Source organism: Bemisia tabaci, chromosome 1, assembly GCF_918797505.1.
Source record: "Bemisia tabaci chromosome 1, PGI_BMITA_v3".
In the NCBI taxonomy this organism is placed as follows: domain Eukaryota; kingdom Metazoa; phylum Arthropoda; class Insecta; order Hemiptera; family Aleyrodidae; genus Bemisia; species Bemisia tabaci.
In genome coordinates, this window is record NC_092793.1 from 56,282,323 (window position 1) to 56,309,406 (window position 27,084).

Consider the following 27,084-nt stretch of genomic DNA (forward strand, 5'->3'; position numbering starts at 1 on the left):
AACCTTTGCCTGGCACGGCTAGTCTGAGACACCTTATACATTGAAAAGGTATAAAATAATTAGAAGGTTGCCGCCCAGTGCACGAGACGATTTATGACATAGCAATAACCAGTCAACCTTCAAAATAGTAATACGTGACAGGATATCTGCTTCCTTGCGAAAAGGGATATACACTTTGTAGTTTCAATATAGATGCGTAATCATTTTACTTCTGTCGTGTAATTTTGTTCAATTTCCTTATGCGCATTTTTCGCATAAACTGCGAGCTCAACTTTCAAAATTTCAATGGCTTTGGTGCTATTCAGATATGTATTTAAATTCTCGATTTCAATTCTCATGCAGTCATTCTTTCTCATCAAACGACGTGGTATCATTTATTTGGATAAAATCCTCTATGAGGTACAAAATTGTACCTTAAGGTATATTGAGAATTTGTATGTGTAAGGTAAAAATTTTCTGGATCAAAAAGCGGAACTTCCACCGATAAATAAACCAACGTCTACTTGAGTTCAATCGTGAAGCTTAATAACGTTGACGCACTATATATTCGATGGGTTTAGGCTGGTTTGTCTCGCGAACCGAGCAATAAAATTCGTTGAAACTTGCAATTTTCATCACATAAATCGTTTCCTGCGGAAAATTTGATTAAAGAAGTATGTAAAAAGAAGATTGCTTTCAAACCCTATCTAACAGCCCATTATCGATTTTTTGTCGCACAGAGTTGAGCTACTTCTTTCCAAAGCGCATAGCACTCTCACCTATTTCCCTCGAGCGCAAATCCATTCGTAAACGTTCCTCAATTTGCATTCAATCCCCGCCAAGTATGTAGGTTGCAGTTGATCTAATGCGTAAAAATTAGTTTCTTAATGAAATTTCAGTGAATTGTCAAACTGACAACAAAACTTACGACTGCGATCACTTTTAACTTGTCACATGCTGATATAGAGATACAAGCGGAAAGCAAACGTCGAGGCAATGTGAACATTTCAAATACGAGGCACTCCATTCGCATGATTCATTTTTATTTTTATTTTCATACGTAAGAATAAAAGAAATGGATGTGTGAATAGGAATGTATAGAGAAATGAAAAATTGAGAGGGTAAAAAAATCAAGATCAAATGTTTTATAACTTGATCACTCATTGAACGTAATTTAAGTACAGGTTCATGTGCATTAAAATTGTTCTTAGTAACATGCAGTTCTCAGATGAAAGCTTCGAAAAACTCTCTATACTAGTGGCATAGTAGGTAATGTATGTAACATAAGAGAGAGGCCCATCCTGGAGGAATCATCAAGTCAGATTTTTTTTTTTTTTTTTTTTTTTTTTTTTTTTTTTTTTTTTTTGGTAGGTAGGTAGGTAGGTATTTTGCTCCGTCTGAGAATATTTATTAATTAACACCTAATAATATAAAAGCCACTAAGATCAACCGATATTCGCAAATAAATGCCTAAACATTCGGATATCATCAAGAGTTTCTTGGGACATGTTTTATTCTAAAGCGACAACTGCACATTGAAAAATAGTAATTTTATCAAATTCATAGTAAAAGGATATGTTATCAAAATATTTAAAATTATTCTTATTACTTGCAAAATTAAAAATAATATCTAAAAATTCACTACCTTGGTTGATATTTGATTGGAGGAGAGGGGTGTGTTGGGGAAATAGGATTTGAGTATGGTATACATTCAGAGGGGGGGGGGGGCACAATGTAAGGGACATCTACAGACATATTCGCCCAAGGCATCCAAATGTCACGGCACGCCACCGCCAGTTACAAACTCATGGATAAGAATATCAATTTACGTCTCGCAGAAATTTATTTCCGTAGGAGATTTTTGAAGTCACTCTGAAGTTTGGAGAGCTCCCTGGAAACTTCGAAAAGTTAGGTAAACACAGTAGATACCATGCGGGCGGTGATTACGTGTTGAATATCATACCTGTTACTCGTGCGTAAAATGATTCCCTTTGCTTTTTCAATCACAGCTTTTTAAGTGACTATGTCTGTGACGTACACACTGAACTTCCGAAAGTTCGTTATGTTTATTTTTCTTTTAGCCCATTTTGACGCTCTCCGCCTTCAAGTTCTCATCAAACTGAAACAGAAACTTGCTATTCCGTTTTTTCTTTTTCTCTCCTTTTCCTTCCTATAAGTCAGGGGTGATGAAGACTTCGACGAAATAAGGTTTGAAAGTGAGTATTCGATCATCCGAATAAACAGGTCGAAGATCCGAGATTAATTTGGAGCAGACGCCTCTTCAATCACCTCTTACGACTCCTTCATCACTTTTTCCGCCTCCCATCCGCGCCTCGAAGGAATCAAGAACTTTTGTTTCAATCGCGTCACCTTCTCTAAGAAAATTTCTCTAGGAAGCTATCGCCGAAATTAATCCCACAAGGAAACTCTTAATCCGGGCTGTAAGACCCGATAATTCCGTTTTCGCTTGGCAGCATTTGAAGTTTTCCAACCTAACTTGTCGATTTCACCAACACCTACGATGAAAGATGCAACTTGCAATTTTGCATAACACTAACGATGCTTATTGGGCAAGCTTCTTGTCGAGTCTTTATTATCAACTGCTCAATAAAAAGAAGCAACTTTTGACAGCCCCATTATACGACAAAATAACAACGTAAGTTGAATGAAACGCAAGCCATGAACACAATAAAAACTACAACCGAGACGCTCGAGGGAAGATCGAATCTTTTCTCACAACCGGGAAATGAAAGAACAAAAATGAACGAAAAACACAAATGCAAATTGCCGCAACTATTCCAGAGGACTCTTTTTTATTGATTAAACTTTGATAAGGTGACTAGGAATTTATAGAGATCTGATTCACAAAAATGAATCGGATGAACACAAAACATGAACGAGAGAATATTACTGAGCGCTACCCCGTCCTTGACCCCAGGGGTCAGCCTTCTCTCTTGGCACGAGAGTTATCCAGATTTTTATATTCAGAGTTAATGAATCTGAATTTAATACTTTTTCAATTAATATATTTACACGGTGAAGTCAAATTTTATGTCATAATTTATACACACAATAACACTGAATCTATTACCATCGACGAGGCACTTAAAAACCTTAATTTGGTTTATTAGGATTCATAGACGCCCACCATTTCGATTGAGCCTCCCGGAAGATATTGCCTTACAGATTGCAGAGGCTGTAATATTCGCCTCTCGAGGTCAAACCCATGATTGTTTTAGAACGCAATTAAATGCTATTTGGACCGCGTTGAGCAGAAAGGAACCAAGCCACATCAACTATAGCCAAATTTAATTGGGCAATTTCAGTTTTTACGCGGAAACGGTTGTGCGGATTTTTGTGCTAATTTCAGTGAATTTTCTGCATGATACGAGGCAAATTCCTTAAATTATTTCAAAGGAATCCGCACGAACGTTCTGTTGTAAAATACATTAAATTGCCTAGTTGAATACGATAATGGCTGATGTGGCTTGGTTCCTTTCTGCTAAAAGTGGTCCATTTTCCCGTCATGGTATACCCAGCATACCATGTTCAGATAAACTCTTCTTCAGAGATCGTTTCGTTTTGTCTGCCCCAGGTAACCAATTTCAAATACTCGCGATGGAGTGTAACAGGTACAAGTACACGACACCAACTATTTGGTTCGTGGCTATTTCAGCTTTCAATTTGGACATGGTGAAACTAAGGTTTCTTATGGATGTGAACGAAAAAAAAGTTTACTTCCTCAGATATGTTAATTGATTTTCCCAATAGAAATGACACGACGAATAAATCAATTTATTAGCAAAATCAGATGTCTATCAGTTTTTGGTGACAACAATTGCGACTTGATTAGTAAAATTCCAAAAGCACAAATTTAAAAGAAAAAAAAAAAACGCAAATCCCAAAAGCGAGAATGAAGATTTGTGCTTTTAAGACACCTAGTGAAAGTAGGAAATCGTTTGCAGAAACGATTGCCCTTGAAACTTGAGGAGAGGAGACGAAATTTTGTCCATCTATGTTAGAAATCCGACTGCATTGTAACAATATTTTTTAATCACTCGTGATACGAATAACGGTCTCCGTCCAAAAGACAAACGACGTAATAAACACAAAATTGTAGTGATTATTTTTGTGTCGATTCTTTGAAGGCGGGAAAACACAAATGAAGGAAATCTCATAACAAAATATTCACTTGGTTTTTTCAACCCTTTCCCCAGGATTTTAAGGGGAGAACTTTAGACCAGCTTCCTTGAAGTACTTCGTCATTGATTCGTGTTTTATAAGCCCGGTCTCCTGGTGCTTTAATTTGATGACCCTGAAGCAATTAATAACGTACTGAAGTACTGAACTTTTTTTCTACAAGCTTTGGGTCCTGCCTCACCATGTTCTGAACTGACCGCAGGTTTTGTGCACATTTCTGTCTTGCTTTCTTGTCAGACTTTTTTTAATTCTTCTACAAAAACAAATATGTCGGGATACACGTTCGAAAGGTTTTCTCTGAGGCGTCTATGAAACGACTCTGCTGCATTCGTCGTTCTTAGGTCAGAAAATGCAGGGCCGTAGCCCATATTTTAAGAGTGCAATTTTGTACTACGAGGGTCATCCAAAAAGTAAGGTTCCCTACCTTGTATCTTCCGAGCGAAACAAGATAAATTAAATCGGTAAAAAATCACATATCAGGCATACTCTAAGCTTTAAAACGAGCTCAAGTTTTTGAAAATCGGTCGAAGGATTCGCGAGTAAACTTAATTTTACAGAGACGACTTCCTGTCGGCGCGTGCCCACCTCCGGGGTCAGGATGCGCGGAAAGTCGATTATTGAAGACTCGGGTTATCGCCTCTATACATCACATCAACAAGGAATTTTAAAGTTTTTCATTGAGTAGGCCTTACCCTACTTTTTGACGTAGTCTCCACATCTTTTTTTGACATTTCTGGTATCATTACAGCAGCTTCTTGATGCCTTCCGCGAAGAAGCTTTCGCCTTGACTCCAAAACCAGTCATTGACAGCGATCTCCACTTCCAAATCAGTTGCTTTGCGTAGGGAAATTTTCCCCTAATCCTTCAAACTCTCTTACTTTAGCTTCATGTGACTTTTATTTGTTCCCGAGCGGAAAAACTTCCACGATGGAAGCGATTTTCAACCGATTCAGAGGCACAGATAGCTGTCAATGACTGGTTTTAGAGTCAAGGCGAAAGCTTCTATACCCGGAGGGCATCAAGAAGAGCTGAGGAGGCTGTAATGATACCAGAAATGTCAAAAAAAGATGTGGAGACTACGTCAAAAAGTAAGGTAAGGCCTACTCAATGAAAACTTTAAAATTCCTTGTTGATGTGATGTATAGAGGCGATAACCCGAGTCTTCAATAATCGACTTTCCGCGCATCCTGACCCCGGAGGTGGGCACGCGCCGACAGGAAGTCGTCTCTGTAAAATTAAGTTTACTCGCGAATCCTTCGACCGATTTTCAAAAACTTGAGCTCGTTTTAAAGCTTAGAGTATGCCTGATATGTGATTTTTTACCGATTTAATTTATCTTGTTTCGCTCGGAAGATACAAGGTAGGGAACCTTACTTTTTGGATGACCCTCGTATTTTTCATTTCTCGGAAAATTGACAATGTTACGATAAAAACCAGTAACAGTTAATTTTATCGGCGCGATGGACAACACCATATTTAGGTTGGGGTGTTGGAGAAAGCAAAGCAATCTCGTCGAGTATAGCATGCACGAACAAAAATCTAATTTCGTTATGACACCTGGATACAACTATTCGAGCTCCAAGGATGTCCATGTTGCATACGCACGGAAGCGAAGGCGTTTTGACTCTTCCGGCACTCATTATTCACCACTCATTGCTTCACTTGCGTCGCATCGCGCGCTCAGCGAATTGCACTGCGAGGATCCAAAATGACAGAGCGCCCTCAATTCCTCGTTTCCACTACAAATACATTCACTATCTACATCCGCGCGGACAGTTGGACACATGCGTAAGATGTTTTTTTGTGCATCCGTATTCAGTTTTGATAAAGCGATGTGCTGATGATGATTTGTAGAGCAACTATTCGTGCGTAGTAAAAACGAAAAAGCGAAGGTGCTGTGTCATTTTGGATACCCGCAATACAGCCCGCCGCCGCGCCGCACCGTGGGTGAAGCAGTTAGTGCCTGGAGAGCCAAAACGCCTTCACACCCGTGCGTAGGCAACATTAACATCCGTGAAGCTCGAATAGTTGCATCCAGTCGTTAAAATAAACTTTTCTCAGTGCTCGTTGCATGCAATAATAATTGGGGGCACCTTGCGTGTTATTTTTACGCCTCAACTTAATTTCAGCGTCGCGCATTGTGTCGATAAAATAAACTATCAATGATTTTTTTCTCAGCATTGGCCATTTTCCGAAAAACGCATTGATTGTTTAAATATTTTAAAACGTTGACGATCCTCGAAATTGCAAAAATATTAGATATTTGAGCAAAATTTGTAGAGTTTCCTTAAACCTACTTTAATGAGTTGTCCTTTGTTTGGATTTTTTCATCTTTCAAAAAATACCTTTGACGTTCAAGTGTGAAAATTTCAAAGAACAATCTTCGAAGCCGGTCTACAGTTCCTTGCATAAAATCCTAGTTAAGACGTCAAAAAAATCATGAATATGCTTCGTCTTAAGTTTTCTTTCATTCAAGGATTTGGGCTTTTGGGGTGAGTCTCAGCACTCACCTTTTGCGCTATCAGGCCATGCATTCCTCACTTTTGGGGTTTGCGCTTTTGTGTACCGTCCACTTCAAGTTTATTAATTATTTATTAGTATCTATTACAATATGACTTATGAACACCCTTGCACCATGAAGCTGCTGTAATTTGCCTTGTCAATCATTTCTCTAGCATCCTATGTCTTTTTTGAAGCTCCATTGAAAATTCTTTCATTTATGAAGTATCTTTTATCATTTAGACTAGGAAAACAGCAATGAGGTACCGCATCTTTTTGCGTCTAAAGTAAGAATGTTTAATGTTTGAGTCAGAAGTTTTTACTTCGTTTTTATTTCTTGGCTTGGATCAGAATTAGTTTGATCTGTCATTGTGAATGCATACGTAGCGCCCACAATGAATATTATTTTAGCACCCTTGAGACGATAATTACTCTACACTTAATCACACAGGGCTATTAAAGTGTAAGCATGTAGATATTTGTAGAGTGGTCAAGGGAAGCTAGAGAACCTCTGGAAACGTTCACTCCATTTTATATTTCATTTTTATTGAACACAGGTTCGGAAAGTACAAAATATACTAAAAGTGCGCACAGCTCCGGCGCTGCAAAAGTTATTTTTAACGTTTTGACGGGTAAATGTCTCCTCGTTTTTAAGCTATTCTACCGCGCAAAAAACTCTAGTAACAATTCCCAGATTGGCTAAAAATTTGGGGGTGGAGTGAAACTTTGCGGCCAATGCGAGACGACTCACCTTACCGACTTGATAAATCATGCAAAGGTTTTTCGCTCGGAGCGGCGTAATTCAAATTATACGGCTCTTGTTTTTCTCTCTGGGATTGCCATTAAAATTGCCAGATTGTGCAATTAAATGTAGATATTTTACATAGGGTTAAGTGGGGAAAGTATGGATTTTCAGCACTATCTGGCAACTATTGCCATGGCCTGCGGTGGAGAAAGACGTGTCAAACGAGAGGATTTTCTGCTGTTTGGTGTAGTCACGGACCTCCGGGCTCCAGTAGAGATGGCCCCGGCTGCGTTACAAAGCTGGAGTTCTCGAATAACGCAAGTTTCCGCTGCCATTAACAGACGCGTAACCGTGCGTCCATTCGTGCTAGGACACTCCGCGTGGCAAGCAGCCTGGGGCGAGGCCTGAGGCCCTCTTGAGAGTGGCCCCTTTCTGCCGTGCTAAGAAAGAACGCCGTATGAACATTCGAGAGTTGCCAAATTTCCTTTGATGAAATATTTATTTTTGCGGAAAATTATGAATATTTTTCCTTGAAATTTTCAGGAGCTTTAGATTAAAATACGAACAAAATGCTCTGAAAAAATTGAAAGAAAAATATTAATAAGTGTACCGGGGAATTCGTGTTTTATCAAAGAAAATTTGGCAACGCCTGAAGGTTCATACGACGTTTTTCCTTAGCACGGCAGTGTTGGTGTTAGAACATGAAACGACTTAATGAATTTTGCCACCATATAAAGTTATATCAATAAGATTTATAGACATTCCTTTATTAAATACGTTAGCCTTATTAATATCAGTATTTTTTGTTACGTGATGTTAACTGTGAATAATTTCGAAAAAACAAAAATTAGACTGATATCGTCTATTTCATCAGGGGTGTATTTTACAGTAATTCAAACCTATGAGTATCTAAACTCTATATTCAGATTTAATGATACGGTATTTGGAAACTCTTTATTTTAACTGGATTTCATGGTTTACATGTCTTGATTGGACGTTTATTTCTAATTACAAGATTAAAGCGGTTAACCGAAATCGAGTTTTGTGAAAAATGGGGAAAAAAATGATTCAAGGGTTTCCTATTCAGTCAGCACACTCTTCCGGCGAAGTATCCTCCTGCATGATTTTAGGCGCTATGCTTTTTACATCTGTTAAAGTTTTGATCGGGTTGCCCATTTTTCTTTTCTTTTTTTCATGGATTTGTTTATTTAATTATTTTATTTCATTTTATTTTTGAGAAGGCGTTTTCCAATGTTTTCAGCATCATATTTATCGATCTATTTTCGATCATGTTGTTTGTCCTACTTTTTGTGAAGTGATTTTATCGTAACGAACTTAACATCGCGTTGCCGTTATTTGAGTTTTGCGGGCAGACTATATGCACTGTAGGAAAGACTTAGATATCTGCTTGGGTATCGTTACTCTAGTCATCTCGGATTTTCTAAGCCTTTAAGCAAACAAACCTCATCAGGGTTCATGATAACGCCATTGGAATAGTTGTACCATATGTCTGCGAGGTAAATATTTTTACTCTTGCCTTGTTCTTTTATGTTCTTTTGCGTCACAGAGTGAAGTTGGAAAATTACAAATAACTCAAAAATTGCTGAGATGTTGTTTGACTTGATGTCAAAAAATCGCCGCAAATAAGAAAAATTTCATTAAATGAGCTCAATGAAGGCTCGTCAAAGAGCCCACGAAACGATCCAACAATAACCGATACGACTTGCTTTACTCGTAAACTGCATGCCGAAATCGTCAATAGTTTTCTCAAAAGAGGTCAGGTCATAAGTTGGTTTTTGAGGTCAGCTTTCTGTTTTCACGATGTAGCTTATCTCGCGCATTTTTAAGTTAGCAGTCATCCCTTTCAATTCTGATTTGTACATCAGGTTATGTAATCATTTAAATTTTTTCTGGGGTTCAATTGTACGAGTATAAAGTCTAATTTAGAGACTTTTTTCATTTAAAGGAAATTTTATTTATTCATTTTATTTTTGGGTGTAATTTTAAGGTAATTATCTACTTATACGGTGTGACTTAAAATTGGCATCAAAAGCCAGTGGGTAAATTTTTAATTATAAAAAATAAAATAATTTTACATACTGATTTACACCATATTCACGCAAATTTTTTTATGAATTGACAGCGTGTTCAGCAGTGTTCGATCAAAAGTTAGTATTAATTAGACGTAACATCCAACATTGGGTGTTCCGAATTCGCTTGTTGGCCCTAGGAAATCCGAGGGGCAATTTTTTTAGATTATTCGTCGATGGAAAGGAGATATGAAAAATGGAATATTGAAAGAACAGAACGCATAGTAGAGAAAAAACCACTTACTAGCTTGAGTAGCTGATGGAAAGGCAAAATGAAACCGACGACGATAAATCAACTGGTAAATATGTTTGAAGACCGGGTGCAACGGTTAACTTAAGCGCTGAGTTTTTAGCACGCTCGAAAGCCCCCAAAACTGTTGACGAACTAATTACGGCGGGAAAACATGTAAGCAGGCTGGTACGCTGATGAACTTTCGTAGCGCCACTTGTTGCGTCGCGTGTAGAGGACTACCCCTGGCGTTCGCTGGTTATATAAACCGCTGCACGGGTGCACAGCGGGCTGCTTTCCGCTCAGCGCCGGCGCTCGCCTCTGCACGACTACCGCCGCATCCCCCGAAAATCATCCCTCACTCCTGCGTGGGCTCTACGCACTCCTCCTCTTCATCCCCTTGCCAAATGCGAGAAAATGTGTGATAGCTCACTGGAAAAAATCATGCATAGACTTCCGGATGCCCAAAGACCAGAAAAAGTGTTGCTATAAAATAGGACCCACCCCCATCCCCCCTTGATCATAGAAAGACCTGTTAAAATTACGATCTATTTTACGTCCCCTTGCAAAATGAGAGAAAACATGTGATAGCTCACTGGAAAAAATCATGCATAGACTTCCGGATGCCCAAAGATCATACCAAGTGTTGCCATAAAATAGCACCCACCCCCTCCCCCCTTGATCATAAAAAGACCTATTAACATGAAGATATAATAATAATATAGTAATTGCACCTGCGAGTAAAGGCAGTGAAATTAATAATACAAATTCAGTGATTAAAACGGAGGCTGAAATTATTGATCCTTGCACTGGAGACTATAAGTATGCAGATTTTTACTTGATTAATAATATCCCATTTCGTGACAATAACGTCCTAAAATTTCAATTTGAGCCGCGACGGACTGTAATTGGCGGACAAAAATGCGAAATTTTGAGTAAACATATTTAAAGTCAGAAGCCATATTTGGGGGTCAATAAAATCATTTGATAAGAATGCGACGGAACGTTCTCTGCTCCTGTATAAATGTAAGTGCATATCCACAAGCTACTTACGATTTAGTACGTGAGAAAGTTTATGGTATAGCTCTGGATATAGCGATGAAAAGTGTATATTGTGGGTAACTTTTCAGCAAGGGCTAGAGTTCTCTCAACGAATGAATGTTCCGATGCTTGTGCCACTTAATTGAACTAAGCCGCTTCAACGAAATGATTTCTGCGTGCTTCGTAGAAAAATTCGAATAAGTTGCAGATTCTCGTTCAGTTTGATGATGCAATTGCGGTTGTTTGATTGATCGGCCATGCTCCGTTTCCAATTATAAAATTAGTAGGTTAGCGAGAAGCGCGCTTTGCAAGAGCAGTGCGTCGTTGAGTTGCCCCCTCCCCCTCCTCTCTCTAAGACCCCCCCCCCCCCCAAAGGGACCAAACACTACCCTTCCCTGGAAAAAAATGAGCTCCCTGTATGATGGAATACAATCCAAACTATGACCTATAACCTGTCCTGTCCGTTCAAAAGTTAACCCTTTATAGCAACAGCTGTAAGAATTCGTAACAACGTATTTGTAGGGTTTTTAAAAATTAAAACTTTCCCCTGTGGCTTCATCTTGCAAGTTTTCATTAGTATTTCTATTTCTTTTGGATAACTAATTCCCAAAAATTGAAAATTTTGAAAAAAAATTGGTACTCCACGTTTTTTATGCTAGCTACAGAATAGATGAGTGTGTATCAGAATCTCGGATCCCATATAATTCATGCCATAGAAGGCTAAAGTCACTCGTCAGTTACTTTTGACCTGCCCTGTATACGAGAAAAATCATCGTGTTCAAGGAACGCTGTTCAAAAAATTTGAGCGAGGAGACCCAGTCTTGTTTCTGATATTTGCCGTCCATATTCTGACGCGTCCATGAAACAACTTACATGGAAACGTCTGCGAAATACAATTGGAGCGGGTGGGAATATCAACGGGAGGCATTGACAAATGATGTAGAACATTTTTCATCACAACGCTTGAATTAACCTCACTTCCGCACTGACGAGTTTAGTCCGGGCGTTGCTGCCTTGAATAATTTCATTCGTCCTACACCTCGGGCTCCCGGAAAGACGCAATCTTAGATTTCAAGATTTGAAAAAGGAGAGAGAAAAATAAGTATATATAATAGAATATTTTAAAAACTCCATTAAATACTAAATTAGCAAAGCCTGCACCCAAGTATGTGCGATCTTCTGTGTGTTTTTAATCCCTGATTCTTTACAAGTTGAGTAGCGTGGGTCCTCGAATCTGATAGTTTTGTTTGGAAATTTTTTTGGGTTTCCTTAATTTATCGTGCGCAAATCTGCAGAAATGGAGGACAAATTAATACAAAATGTGATAGATCTTCTGATAAGTCAACACGAGAAGCTGAAAGAGCCGCGTAACCTCGCGGAGGAAATAAAAGCGTGGTTGGAAACAATCCGCGAGAAGATCGTCTCGTCGGCTGCAGATTCCGATTGCGAGACCTCAGAATTAACACGGAACAGAATTAATGAAGTATGTCCAGAGGTTGAGCCTCTAGTCGACGTTCGTTTGAGGTAAGTTTAGATAGTTGAACTTTCCCCCGTGGTTCATTAGTTCTGAATGATCACTTACTTGACTACGATCCTCCGAGCAGATTTTACAGTCGCGGTCTCAAAAATATTATATATTTTATTCATCTGCGATACTTCTTTCATGATCATGTAAATTCGGTGAGTTGTTTATAATAATCGGAAAGGTAGTTTCAGCATGCCAACTGTGTTGTTTGAAAAAGTATTTTAAATTTGAAGCTCATGAAATTTTAGTGAAAGGTTATGAGACTGTGAAATGTTCTAAAATGAAAATTCTTTTGGTGGCTGAGTGTGCAAGTCCTTTTACCAAATGCTGAGACCTCCAATGCTGCTATTGTACAAAGTAGTTCTCTAGTTGTAAGTGACTTATCCGACAGTGCTGCTACGAATTTTTCCTTAATTTGCTCCGCGTTTTTCCTCAGTATTGTATAGCAGTAAGTCGACCGTGATCGAATTTCATCTGCCGCTAACGTTAAAAAAAATTGCACAATCTTAGCAGCATTGCAACCCTCATACGCCCTTTTATCGAAATATGCCTTAATTGCCGAATTTGAAAACTTGTGGGAAGCCATCCCAATTTGATACGACATATTCTGCGGATCTAGAAGTCAGAGAGCACCAGTGAAAGATGACCCCAAAAGCCGCATTTATGAATGCGTCTTAAGGATGTAATTTACTTCCGGGGGGTGGTTAGATACGAATTTGATTGACGCGCATATTCATGTTAAACCTATCCGAGCAAGATTGGTGCTTTTCACAGGGTCCCCAAATTAAAGCCTGACATTATGGGAGAAAAGAATATCCAACGCTTACTTGCATTGAACAGGCTTTTGATGGCTTGATAGAAGGCAATGGGCGCGTGTAGCTCATTGCATCTGTCCTCCACGGCATTTTTTCTATTCACGAAATATAAGACAAAAGTCTCTTCTTTTAATGAATAGTTGACTAGATTCAAAACTACGTTTCATTTTTTCAAGGAAAAATTAATATCTCAAATCATGTAAATTATTCCCTTTTTATCCAAGTAGGTCGTTAGTAGGAACATCATATGAATGCAATGTAAAACATAAATTAAGGCGCTTAAGGACAGGGCGCATAAGTACAGTTTTTGCTAAATCAAGAAGCACATAAGTTTCAAAATTACGTGGAGCCCCAAGGCAGAAAGAAAGTTTAAACTCGCTTTCTGGTGCTTCAAAGTTAAATTTTAGTTGTGAATTTTTCACAGAATATACTTTCAAACTTGTTTTAGTTGAGTTCATGAATACCTCGATTTTTTTAAAAACTACACTTATGCGCATTAACCTCCAAGCTTCTCAGTTAAAATACATAATTTCTGATTTAAAAAAAAATACAGCATGAAACTGAAATATGGGCGTATTGTGGCTTTATTGTTACTGTCTACACATTTGTCTTCATTTATTTTATTTCATTTTTTTCTGTTCTTCTTACTTCCATATGGAAGTATGTGGAATGAAAAGTTCAGGGCTCCGGCAAATTATGACGGTAGAAGTAAAAAATGTCACAAATCTCAACTAGGACGTTAAATCTCTATTGTTTTTGACTTTTTAAAAGGAAAAAAGTCATTCTCACTTTAAATTCTTTCAGAATATTTTTAATCGCACAAAATGCATCGGTAAACATCCCGAGAAAAAATGCTCGATACATTTTTTGCTTAAAAAATTCCTTTTTCCCCTTTTTTATGAATGAAACAAATGTGCAAGTCAAAATATGCGTTATTCGTTGTTGATATATTTGTATTTGTATAAATATATACAACCACGGCTTTAATAATGCAACGCAGGATCAATTATTCATTTCAGAGGTAACCGGCACTATCAAAACAAAGATCACCCACTGAGTGGAAAGTGAAGATCCGGTCAGGTCGTGATTCACACCTGTCAAGAATTAGGCGTTGTTAGGATATGGCTAGGTTAACGAGGGGGATTACAAAACCGCAACATAGGGTGTTCATGTAGAAGAGAAATCAACAGGGAGCTGAGCTAACAGCTTTCATTAGGTTCCTTGCTTATAAATGAAAGCCTTTTAACGCCTCAGCTCAGGCCATATTACTAATCGCTGTCCAGGTCCTCCCTCCAAGGTATTATTATGAAATAGCCTTGACGGGGGCGAAACAATATTGCGTCCGCCGGAATTAAATACAAAATTAGGAGGTCGTTGATTCATCAGAAGGCGTAGACCCTGGTGTATGAAATTCGACGGGAAATTTTAAAGTCGAATTCGTGATTATATATTGGTATTATTCGTCAATATTTTTTTGTCCACTGAAGAAAGGATAAAGATAGAATAATAGTGATGTTAGAGAAATCCTCAATAGCCCCACGGGAAAGCAGCTTTTCACATGACTCGACTACTCATCATCATGGCCATTTCGTGCAGAAATGGCTGAGAAATTGAAGAATTCGTGCCGGTTGGATAGCCCCAATTCGAACGTGGGCTGGACCCTTAAAGCATCTATCATGCAGTTTTTGTAAATTTCGTCATTGAATATTACCAAAAATAAGCGTCCTTCCTACGTGTGTCCTCCGTTCCTTCCTTCTTTTTTCTCATTTTCTATTTCCTTTTTTTAAGCGAACGGGAGAGGGGGGAGCGGACGTCCCTTACGCCTACCCGCCCTCTCATAGATCCACCTATGTTGCTTGTACGTATGTGGTTAAGATAGTTCAAGTACCTTCCTAAAGGTGGTAGTTTTTAACGCGACTCTGAGAGTTTTCACGGATTGGCGAGTTCAGTAACCGGGGTCCACCGGATTTATGTTCATTTCAAACAAGGCTTTATTATAGCGATAATTAACCGGCCTCAAGTTAAAGCGTAGACACGGTAGTCCTAGAGGGTGTTAATTACCTTACCAACACGAACAAAGAGACACCTCGTTACCCCCCTCCCACCCAAACACCCGATCAAATTTGCGAGTGACAGGGATTGCGCGGATGGTTATGAATGGTCCCACCGCGAGCTAGGCCTCTGACTGAAATCGAATGAGCTCTTCACCGCTGCCAAGTTTTCATCCAGTTTAATCATTTAATTTTCACTTTTCACTTCATCCTCCTTAAAAGTAATTTTTTTCGGTCTCTTTATTTCTTGATGATTACTTGTGGATGATTCTGCGATAAAGAGCGCTACACGGCAAAAAAGTATTTGTTAGGGATTATCCCCTAAAATTGTGGTACTACTCCAACTTAATGGATGAGTGGGCATTTCAAATTAATGGTGGTCGTACCACAACTCAATTTGGAGTAGTACCGCAACATTTGGGTTAGTGACCTTACATTGTGGTACTACCACAATTAATTAGAAATGCCCCCATCATTCACAAACCCAGTAATCTTTTTTTCCGTTTAAATGTCAGACTTTGCTCTTCCGGATTTTTAGAACTTGTGGTACCGGTACATGAAGCTTTCGATATAAGTTTACAAATACATCATATTAAAGGATCAGACATGAAATTGAAAAAAGGATAAAATCGATAGTAAACACAAGCCGAAAGAAGAAAAGACGTGTGTGAACCTTCGTTATTTAACTTTTCTCCCGAATCTGAGGTACACATCATTGGCCGCATAGAGTAGACCATTACGAGTTCTTGCCTCACGCCATCGCGCCTTCAATTTTGCAGATGCGACCCGGACATCCACTAAGCACGAATAGTTGTATCTCTGCGCCGTTGTCAACGCTCGTCCATTCCCTCACTCTATTCTCATGTTGTGTTCGTTCCGTTTGTCTTTTTTGTAGTGCTAATTTGAGGGCTACTTGAGCAACACAGCCAAAGATATGAGAGACGTAATAGAGCCTGGTGTTTTAATTTTTCCCTCGAGTCTGAGCAACACCTCATTGGCAGCAAAGAGTGCGGAGCGCCGTGAGCCCACGCCTCACGCCATCGCGCCTTCAATTTCGCAAATGCAATACGGACGTCCGTCGAGGACGAATAGTTGTACCTCTGCGTCGTCATTCACGCGCGTTGAGGTGTTTCTCATTTTTGAAATTTTAGAAAAATTAAGTTTAAGGTGTTCAAAATATGCCATGATGTGTTTAAGTCACCGATCATTTCGGAAAAAAAAGAAAGTTCAGAGGTATCTCAAGCGCCATAAAGGGGTCACGTCTAAAAATTGGTATTTTGGCGAGATTTGTGTCAGAGAATTTTCTTTTGACGACTACGTCTAGAAATTCCAAGCCGGGTCAAATTGTTCCGACTGTGGCCGACTCTGACACGGCATCATTGTAACAGTAGTGCCGAGTTAGTCAAGGGAACTAAGTCGGTAGCCTTTGTTGAAAAACATTATGATATGATGTTGTCGATGAGTTGATATGTTCTCTCTGCAAAGCCGATAGGTGCCTGTATCTGTTGATCGGGTAGTATGAAACATTGACATGTTAATGACGCCGGGTCCGCTCCGACCGCGACCCAGAAAGGGAAGATCTGAAGAACCGTCGAACGTAGACGAGTGATGTTTTTATTTAACAAGGGCTCATTTAGGGGCAGGCGAATAAAAGAAGTCGGACCAAATACCCGAGCGTCGGGGATAAAGCTGCCGGATTGCAGAGCGGTTTATATTCCTAGCGTGTTGTTTTATTAAGCGAACGCACGCTAGCCCACCGTATCTGGCGTCTCGCGTCTCGCCCGCGCCTGCCGACCGACACCTATGCAATGCGCTACTCGCCCCGTTCCCGTTTACTCAACTTCTCACTCTCGACCATGGAAGGCCAAGTCACGTAAGATACCTCTTTCTTTTTCCACGCTTCCCACCCGCCATTACTATGCCTGTTTATTCAATTCATCACAACTTTTTTCCCCTTATAATCTCTATTTCTAGCCCCCCGCCTCCATATTTTCTGCGAGCGCAGCTCGTCCTTTGTCACATCCTTTTATTTTCCCACCTGGCGTGGGGCATTGCACTTTTTACCAACGAGGCGAAAATAACTGCATACATCGCACCTCAGAAATTGTTTCAACTCTCGAACTTTATTTTTAATTTGAACTACACATTTTATTACAAATAAAACTTTTATGAGACCTTCTGTCGCGGCGGGAGGCTTTTTCACTCTAACGTGGGGGCATTCCACATTTTGCCGGAGAGAGAATAACTGTACTCCTACTACACTTTCGCTGCCTTTAAATCTCTAAAAAATTCATTTTTAATTTGAACTACAAATTTTCATGCAAATAAAACGTATATTATTACAACTTTTATCGCAGTGAGAGGATCCTTTACTGTGAAATTGTCATGTAGGCGGAATATTCTTCCTAAATTCCGTGTGGGTTTTGTATTTGTATACTTAACCACTTGGAGGAGAAATAATAAAATTTTGATGTTCTCCTCGGAAATCGATTCAACTACCTGCTCAGAATATGATCTGCCAGTGTCTTGCCAAAAACTCTGAGGGATTTTATTTGCCTACATACTTCATATTTTATATTCGAACCATTCAACGCCAACACAACCTGGTCCGAAACCACGCCGTTACTAGTTTGATTCCAAAAACAGGGTCTGTTTATTACTTAAAAAAAAAAAAAAAAAAAATTAAAACTCATTTACGGGAGTTTTACCTCACTCTCCTTCGCGGAGAATGTCAACCCGTCATAATGTATTAACTTATTTCAACAATTTTGGGAGAACATCATTTTGGTGTCCCATTTTGTCTTATCACCTCTTTCATGCTGAAAAAGGTCACGTTTGTTACCCCTTCAGCTCCATATTTTTGCACGAAAGAAAAGCACCTACTCAAAAATACTATTGAAATGACCTAATACTGACTTTAATGACCCTAATGCATGAATTAAAAATTTAGAAAAACTGACGCTTTCTCATTAATGCTTGAATATCTTTAAAATAAAAGCTGCCATTTGTATGGGGGGGGGGGTAAGATATAAGCTTTGACCTGATGAAAATGTGCTTTTGCTTTTGATATTGAAATAATGACCTGAGATGATGAGCTTGCACATCCAGTAATTTTTAATTCTTGAATTGTGAAAGGTAGAAGGTGCCCTTAGTTAACAAAAAATTTTCCGGATTTTGTTGAAAAAGTAGCATTCCACAAAAAACCAGTTTAGGGTTGCACATATTGAGTTTTTATCTACACAAGTATCGCCAAGGAAGCCAAAGACGCCCTCCGAAAATGTCCATCCAGCCGCGAGCGTCCTTTTAATTGCGCGATCTCTCAGCCCTCTGCTGCGATTTATGCTCCATGCAGCTTCTGTCAATGCCCGGCTTCACAGACCATCAATCGCACCAGAGGAGCACGGCTCAATTAAACGTGTACCCGCGGCCGAAGGGATATTTTTGGGTGTCATCTTTCCTTTCTCGGCGATGCGCATTTATGTGAAAGTTCAAAATGCGCGAGTTTGAACTCATTTGTGGGTTGATACCCTCAAAAAATCCGGGAAAATTTTCGTGAACCAAGTATTTTTAGAAAAGCATGAATTCATAATAATAACTGAATAGGCCTCTTAAAATAAACCAAAATGACAAAACATGTATTTTTTTAGATAGTCGTGTAGACGTATATTCTGCCGTGCTAAGGAAGATCGCCGTATGAACATTCGAGAGTTGCTAAACTACCCCGGATGGATCTAGTATTTTTGAGAACAATCATGCGTATTTTTTCCTGAAATTTTCAGACATTTTAGACGAAATTGCGAACAAAATTGTCTGAAAAAATTGAAAAAAACTCACGATTTTCCCTGTAAATTAACGTTTTATTGCAAGAAATATGGCAACGTCTGAAGGTTCATACGGCATTCTTCCTTAGCACGGCAGTATTCCCGTGTGCCTTGTTAGAAGCACACGCGTGAGAAAGATCTCATTGTAATCATTTTGATGACTGGAAAAAAATCTATGATGCTTATAATACCTCGCCATCCTCCCTCCGACCAATTCATGGCAACGGTGAAAATTACCAAAGTCTGTGGTTAAAACTTCTCTGGAATTTACAAATACATCATGTAGTGTATAAAGTCCTCTGAATTTTGGACCGATGAATCTACATTCATAGTCGAACATCTAGAGACGAAATAAAGCACTCAAAGTATGTAAACGAGGCTCACATATCGTGCGATAAAAAAAATCTTGAAAAGACATGAAGCGCTAATAACATTAACAACCAGCTTGCCGTTAAAAATGACATTTCAACAAAAGATTTATCTGAAAAAATAAAAGACGGAAAATGATTTTAGAAATTGTGTAACAATAAGTTGGCAGTTCAAACACGAATGGCTCACCCTAAATTGTATCTCGCCGGATAGAGATATTATTACTAAATTGCAAACGTATATTTTGAGCTAAATAATTAACCTCAGAAGTTGGAAAGGGAATGAGAAGCTAACAGTTCTGTTCGATCAAAACTTATGGAATGAGATAAATCCGTATTTTTCACAGAGATAACTGTTCGTGCTCCCCTGTAGGTTTGTTGCCTACCCGGTGAAATTGAAGGTGACTCTTTAGTAGACGAAAGCTGCCTATAGTTTTGGAAATTATTTTTTAACTGTATGGAAGAGAAATGAGCGAGCCTTTGCGTTTTTCAAAACGCGCTCCTCGGCATGTTTGTTGAGTATTTGCGTTGTTCTCTTGTTATGTGTTTCAAAATTGAAGGTCAACTTCAGATGGACAATACCAAAATTAAGGTTCATAAAAACATTTATCAATCCAATTAATGCATGAAGCGGCGTACCCGTATATTTTTCGGATAGCTAACTATTCTCTCACCATAGTGATTTTTTACCTATCGATCGGGGAAGAAGATCGCGAACTTTACGTGAAAGGTTCCATCAAAAAGAAGGAAGAATTTGGAACTGAACTCACTCGTAAGATGCGCTGATCAGATACATTATGGGTGATACAGATGCTGCGGTGGAATTTCAATAGCTTCTGTTCATCTGAATATTTGACTAGAATCTTAAGATTCTTCTCAAAATTGCTCATACTCGAGACTTAAAAAAGAATGATAATTAAATAGCACGGAAAGATAAGATCAAATATTTTGCTCTTCTTCTAAGATTTATCGCGGTATGAAAGGTACGTGCATTTTCTCATCTAATACGTTGTCAATGCGAGTTGCAAATAATTCGGATGAAAATAACCCCATGCAGGTTCCCTGTATATAGAAGGTAATCGTATGATGAGGCAGTAGGATAAGCTTACGTATATTAGAATTGACAAAAAATAGAGCTTCCATCCCAGGTAAAAATTGGCGATAAGAGCTGCGATTCAAAATACCATAGGAATTCTTATAGCCGGCTAAAGAAAGCTACAGAAAATCATACAGCTGGCTGTAGAATGCGGAGAAAATCATACGGCCGGGCTATACGAAGACATAAAAAATTATGCAGCCGAGCTTTAGTTCCTATCGCCGGGTTTTACGCTTTATCGCCTGGCTGTTGCTTTTTCCCCATCGATTATAAAAGGCTATAAGAAATCGTGTAGAAATTTGCGTGCTTTGGAAATCATTAAGTTTGATACGGAACCACCTTAATATTTACAAAACACACTTTATATTTTCCTTTAATACATATTTTTTTTCATCGATTAAAACGAGAATAATCCATACAGGATGTGCAAACATTTCAAAATCATGAGTTGAATAACGCTGACTCCGCCAGATTAAATATTAGAGCCTAACACAAAGCGGAGCGGTGACGCACTGGCGCCTACAAACCTAACAGGGATACTTCAAGCATTGCGCAACGCGTGAAGTATCCCTGTTAGGTTTGTAGGCGCCAATGCGCGTTCAGCGCTGGCTGCCCACCCGCCGCGCCGCGCCGCAGCGTACCGCGGCGCTTGAAGTAACTATTTCACACTAGCGGTATTGCACAGTATCATACGAAACTGAAGGTGCTCTAATATATTAGGAATGGCAGGCATCCATCAAAAGTACGGAGCTTTCCTCGCAAAATAAATCAAGATGCTACTGCCCAGAAAGAGAGCAGTGGTCCAAAAACTCACTAAGTCCTAGCATCCGTAATTAGTGACGTTTAGAATACACTTTATCGCCTGGCTGTGAGTTGCTTAATCGCCATCGGCTATGAAAGGCTATAAGAAATTGTGTAGCCGGCTATAGAAGCTATTGGAAATCTTACAGCCGGCCGTAGGTCTATGGTATTTTTGAACACAGATTCTACTGCCAATTTTTACCAGGGATGCACGACTTTTCCGCATTTATTCAGAAATAAAATCCTCTTATTTTCAGAGCTATTCCCAATTTTCTCATGGTCACAAAATTATGCTTTTTGCCACCCCTAGAGCTAACTCGTAAGCTCTAAAACATTTGAAGTTACAACTGCTTCAAAGGCTCCAATTCTATTCAGTTGCCTCAAGATATCTCAAACTTCAAACTTTCTCTATATTCATTTTTTTTTTTCGCATTCCCACTTTTTCTCCTACTTCTGCAATAAAATAAATATATTCGAGGCTTCGAGATTGTGATGGTGGTTGGTGCAGTTTTCATACGTCTCTCTTAACCCTTGATTGATAGAGATGAAGAATATTTCCGCATCAACACACATACAAACCGAGCTGATCAGAGGAGACTCAAATAACATCGAAATTGAATTGAGAAGCGTAGGTTCGAATTTATATTCCTTCTTAAGAGGAACTGTTGCAGATGAAGTTAAATGTCTATTTTCACGTTCATGACTTCATTTTTTTTTTTTTTTTTAATCTCTCTCATTTGGTATGGTCATGTCCAGAGAATGGCAGAAGACAGGTTGCCGAAGAAGGTCTTGATTGGGTTCCTCCTGGGAGAAGACGCAGAGGGCGCCCAATGAAAGGTTGGAGGGAGGGGATTGAGGCGGAAATGTTAAGGTGCTCCATGCCCCAAGATTTGTGGTTTGAAAGAGAGCAGTGGAGGTTAGGAGTCGTAGAGCGCGGAGGAGTGCTGTAAAGCGACTTATATGTATGGATGACTTCGTTTTTTTCGTGAAATCACTTATAAATATGTATCGCGATAGTGGTGCTAGAAAGAGGATCAAGATATTTAGCGATAAAATGGTATTTAGTCCTCCAGTCTGATGATCCTGGAGATATGACCGTGACTTTTCTCTGTTCTTTGGTCGACTTGCATGAAATATTATCGAGATAGTTTATAGAAAATTTGATTTTGCGAGTGTCTGCCAGGATTTCCTCAAGAGGTGTATTGGAACGTTTGCTCTGCCATGCTAAGGAAGAACGCCGTATGAACATTCGAGAGTTTCCAAATTTCCTTTGATAAAACATGTATTTTTTACGACATTCATGAATATTTTTCCTTGAAATTTTTTGATATTTTAGATTAAATTGCTTGCAAAATAACCTGAAAATTGTGGAAACAAATATTAAAAATTTTCCTTATAAATTCGGTTTTTATCGATGGAAACTTGGCAACGCCTGAAGGCTCATACGGCGTTTTTCCTTAGCACGGCAGTGCTAGAGGATAGCTTATACGTGAAATATTGGAGATGACTCACATCAGAGATATGGAGTGTTTCCCTTAACTTTTGATGTGCATACATATTTGCTCACCGTCGTGCAGATGAGGTCGGCCTTAATGGCACACTAAAATGATCTTAAGACGAGAAATGTATCATGAGAGCCTGGAGCTAGCGGCAGTGAAAGGAGTTCATCGACGCGACGCACAGTGGATCGAGTCAATGAGAGAGGTCGGACATGGTTTAAAAACTTTAAAAGCGGATAGCTACATCAATATGAAATTTTGTTGTTTTAAAAGTGGTTCCATTGGTTCTCTCGTCAAATTTTCGACTAGAAAGACCCCTTAAAATTTAAAATTTGACGAAACAAATATCGAAGTTTGCAGTTTTAGTCCAAAAAAGCATATCTACTCTTCTATTGACTCGCTCCATTGTGCAACGGGTTTGCAAGCAGTGGTGTGGCGTGAATTGCGATATGTCGATTGTTATGTCATTTAAACCTATGGTAAAGAATCGATTATTAAGGTGTTCGCTGCGAACACCCTATTTATCGATCCTTTTCCATATGTTCAAATGGCAGATCATTCGATATATCGCAAAGCAAGCCACGCCACTGTTTGCAAGTCGAGAGTTAAGGTCTCAAAGCTCGATGCACCCTGGGTCCCGGCTCTACTATAGACTACTATACGCATTGGCGGATCCAGGAAATTGGCAAAATTGTCATTGCTCCATTTGAACCCATGGAAATACATCGAATCTTGAAGGGACCAGTTGCTCCAACGATAATCGATCAGGGAGACACACATGTGCACTGGTTACTCAACGTGGAACTCGAATGAAAGCAAGATGGAAGAAGCCAAGGGTGTCATTACCGCGGTTGATGACGCCACAAACCAATTTTTTCAAAGCGTGATATCTCGGGTAATTTTGAACGTAAGTTGCTGCAGATCTTATTATTTTTAACTAATCTGCAAAAATGAAGCATCAAAACACAATTCTAAGACCAGCGCAACTGACCCATTTTCTAATGCTTCTATCAAAGTCACCGGGACAAGATAAATGTGTGTTCGACTTGTAGTTTTAAGAGCTGACTATTCGCCGCTCACGGTATATATATTGCCTATGCGGGTAATTGAAGGCGACTTTCAAGAGGATGATACCAGCCAGCAGGTGAAATTATTGTTATTTGGTTCTATCAAAGTTACTGGAACGAGATAAATGATGACCGTATTCATAGTCGTTCATTAAACAGCTTCTTTCCTCAAAGAGGCAACGTGCGATTTACAATTTAACTATAGTAAAGGAGGCTCAAGGTGGCCCTTAAAATGGCATCATAAAAATTACAATTTTGTGGAGCCTCGAGTACGATTATAAAAGGAATTAGATCTTTGCAAGCTATTCTCGCTCACAATGATTTGCCTTTGCAAATGATACAAAGGAAATTTTTTTAAAATGATTTGGAATTGCAAAAGAAAACATTTTATGTTTTTCAATATTGATACAGAAGTAGTCGACGGACTCCGACTATGGCACAGGTCGAGTTGAGCAATACATGTAGGAATAGTGCATGATGACATGAATTTCAGTTTAGCACCAATCTCCTAGGAATTCATTTAGGCTGTGGAAATTCTTTTCAATCAAAAATGGAGATGTTGCATGTGTGAGGAATTTGCGATTTGACTGTTGATTCCTACGTAAAAGTTCGCGAGAAACACGATGGTGCCACTGGTTTTCTTTGAAATCAACTCCCAAGCTCAAAAAAAGCAAAGCTCTCAAGTCAAATATATTGATACGGCTGCCACTTTATTTGGAGACTCTAAAACTGAAAACACGGCAGCCCTGTCAATGTATTTGCTCCCTATCTTTGCATGGGGAGTTTGTCTTGATGTAAGAGGTGGACTCTCAGGATAGCGTGGGATATCCCCTCCATTTTGGCCTCAACTTGAAAGCTTTTTTTGAGCTTGGGAGTTGATTTCAGAGAAAACCAGTGGCACCATCGTGTTTCACGCGAACTTTCACATAAGAATCAACAGTCAAATCGCAAATTCCTCACACGTGCAACATATCCATTGTCTAAGAAAGGGAAAAAAATGCTGAGAAGTCAAAAGTTCAATCCTCTCTCAGGACAGGCATTATTTCAGGAGCTATTACGAATAAAGCCGTTAGTAACTAAAAAAGTGAGAGAAGCGTTAGACGAAATCACTAGATTCCCTCCCCCTCGTGGAAAAGTGACGAGAGGGGGCTCGCTTGGGAGTAAATTATATTCCGGTTTCGTTAGAGTTTGAGTCAGAAATTGTTTTGCATATAGGCACGCGTGCCCGTGCTTGAGCGGGGCGAAAGTCACGAGTTGGCTCCTCATCTTCGGCTCGATGCGGCGGATGGCCGAGCACGGAAGGGCACAGTTTAATGCAACATAATAACATAATATATATTCTATAGTTTTTGGTAAAGTGAGGAAGAAAGGAAAGTTAGGTTCTTGTGTGCGATCTTGGCTCAGTTTTCGCTTTGACATCCCCACGCTACGGGCGCAACTCCGAGAGACGCGAGAACGACGTTCAGTCTACTTTCACAGGTAAAAAGAATACCCTTGCTTTTTCACAGTGTCCTTCACGAAAATCCTATCCATGGCTGAATGCTGAAAACACGCATTTTGCATTGCAACGTTACAAATTTTCTCTAATATTTTTTTTTTATTAAAAGAATAACAACAAACAAAAATTTTTTTTTCATTGTAACAATTATGATAGTATTTATATTTACAAGCTCGATGTATAGAATTTTTATATTTTACGTTACAACGCACGGAATTTTTAAAAAATCAAATGTGAAAATTACGAATTTAAATTTAAAAAATACTAATATTTCTATCCATTCATTGAGGCCGCTTTCACAGCGCTCTTTTTCGCTCTGCGACTTCCAGCCGGGAAAAGAAGAGCAACTCCTCATTATTTTTTGGAATTTTCTTAGATTTTTCTTAGATTTCTGTACCCTGCTTCAATTATTCACTAAATTAATTTTTCTGTAAATATAATTTTAACTTAAAGCGTCGTTTCTAGTCGACGAAATATGGTTTTAGTTAACTTAAATCCGTGCGGATTTAACTCAAAATCAATTTTTTTTTAATCAAAGAAACGTTATTTTGTTATCGTTGAGTTTAAATTCAAACAACGACATCAAAACAACGTTCCTTTAACTAAGAAAAACGGATTAAAAAAAAAAAAAAAAAAAAAAAATTTGTCGACAAGAAACGACGCTTGAAATTTTTTTTCAGGTCCCCTATAAATTTCAAGTCAAAGTATTCGTTAATTTTCCTTCAAAAAAATTTGAACGGAGATTTTGAAACGCTGCAATTAAGTTACGTGTATTCAAAATTTAACCTCTGCTATTCCTCATATGCATGCGTGTCAATTATTCACCAATGGCTAATGTTAAAAATGTGTTTCTTTAATCGTAGCGTTTGAGAATCCTCGATTACCTATGCTCTAGTATCAAAACAGTAAACTTATAAAAGAATTGAAATTTTCTGTGAATCTTCTCAACTCATTCAAATATATTTACACAAAATGCCGAAAAAATATATTTTGCTTAGCTCTCATAAAGAGGAAACATATTTCCAAACATATTTGGAACGTTACAACAGAGTTACGCATTTTACCCATCAATGAACATATTTTTTTCTATTTCGACTAACAAGGATGAGTGCTTTCAATAAATATTATCACCGACGAGTCATTTCTTTGAGCCAGGGACAGTGACAAACTTATGGGCTCGGGCTTGTGAGTGCTTTGTTTAACTATATTATTAAAATTTATACGGGTAAAAGGAAAAAATAAAACGACTTGATGAGAACTGGAAAAAATTCAACTTAAAGTAAATTCATTAATATTCATGGCAAATCAAATGAAATTGAGCGCAATAATAAAGACAAACTTTTGCGCATTGTATGTGAGGCAGATTTTGTGCTCCTTTAGGTGTTTCAATGAACCTAGGTATAACAATCCGAGTAAGTGACATGATCAATCTTTCAAGTTGGTACGTAAAATTGATTTATAGAGGTAAAAATAAGTACTTAAATCTTAGAGACCCGCTTAGGACATTAACTGCTTAAAGCCACTATATTTCAGGGAGCAATAACTTAACATTAACACGCGATATCTTGATCGACGCATCTACTCAACCTCCCACTGAGTTTAAGCACAAAATTTCGCTTGATCATCTGCTAAGTTCTGGGTACGTAACATTTTTAGGCTCAAATTCATGCATCTCTTACCGTCAATATAGTTCTCACGTTAAAAAATTTATGCGAGGATCTGTAGCCTCAGTAGTCTACGCTCTTTAACAAACTGATTGA

The 27,084-nt window shown here is 38.7% G+C and overlaps 2 protein-coding genes across 3 annotated transcripts in view; one reads left to right on the top strand and one right to left on the bottom strand.

Moving 5' to 3' along the window:
- Positions 1 to 10,069, bottom strand: part of LOC109043128 (uncharacterized) — a 28,470-nt gene extending 18,401 nt beyond the window's left edge. Inside the window, exon 1 of the mRNA XM_019060215.2 lies at positions 9,758 to 10,069. The gene's annotated coding sequence lies outside the window, so the exon portion shown is untranslated. The remainder of the gene's footprint in view (positions 1 to 9,757) is intronic.
- A 1,863-nt stretch (positions 10,070 to 11,932) lies between these two features.
- The window catches only part of LOC109043042 (uncharacterized), a 38,407-nt gene continuing 23,255 nt past the window's right edge, over positions 11,933 to 27,084 (top strand). Inside the window, exon 1 of one of the 2 annotated variants that reach the window (XM_072303930.1) lies at positions 11,933 to 12,307. In XM_072303930.1, coding sequence (XP_072160031.1) covers positions 12,081 to 12,307 — 227 coding nt within the window. In that variant the 5' untranslated portion in view covers positions 11,933 to 12,080. Of the gene's footprint in view, positions 12,308 to 16,828; positions 17,048 to 27,084 lie in introns of those variants that run through there. The other variant, XM_019060072.2, reaches the window with a different exon arrangement.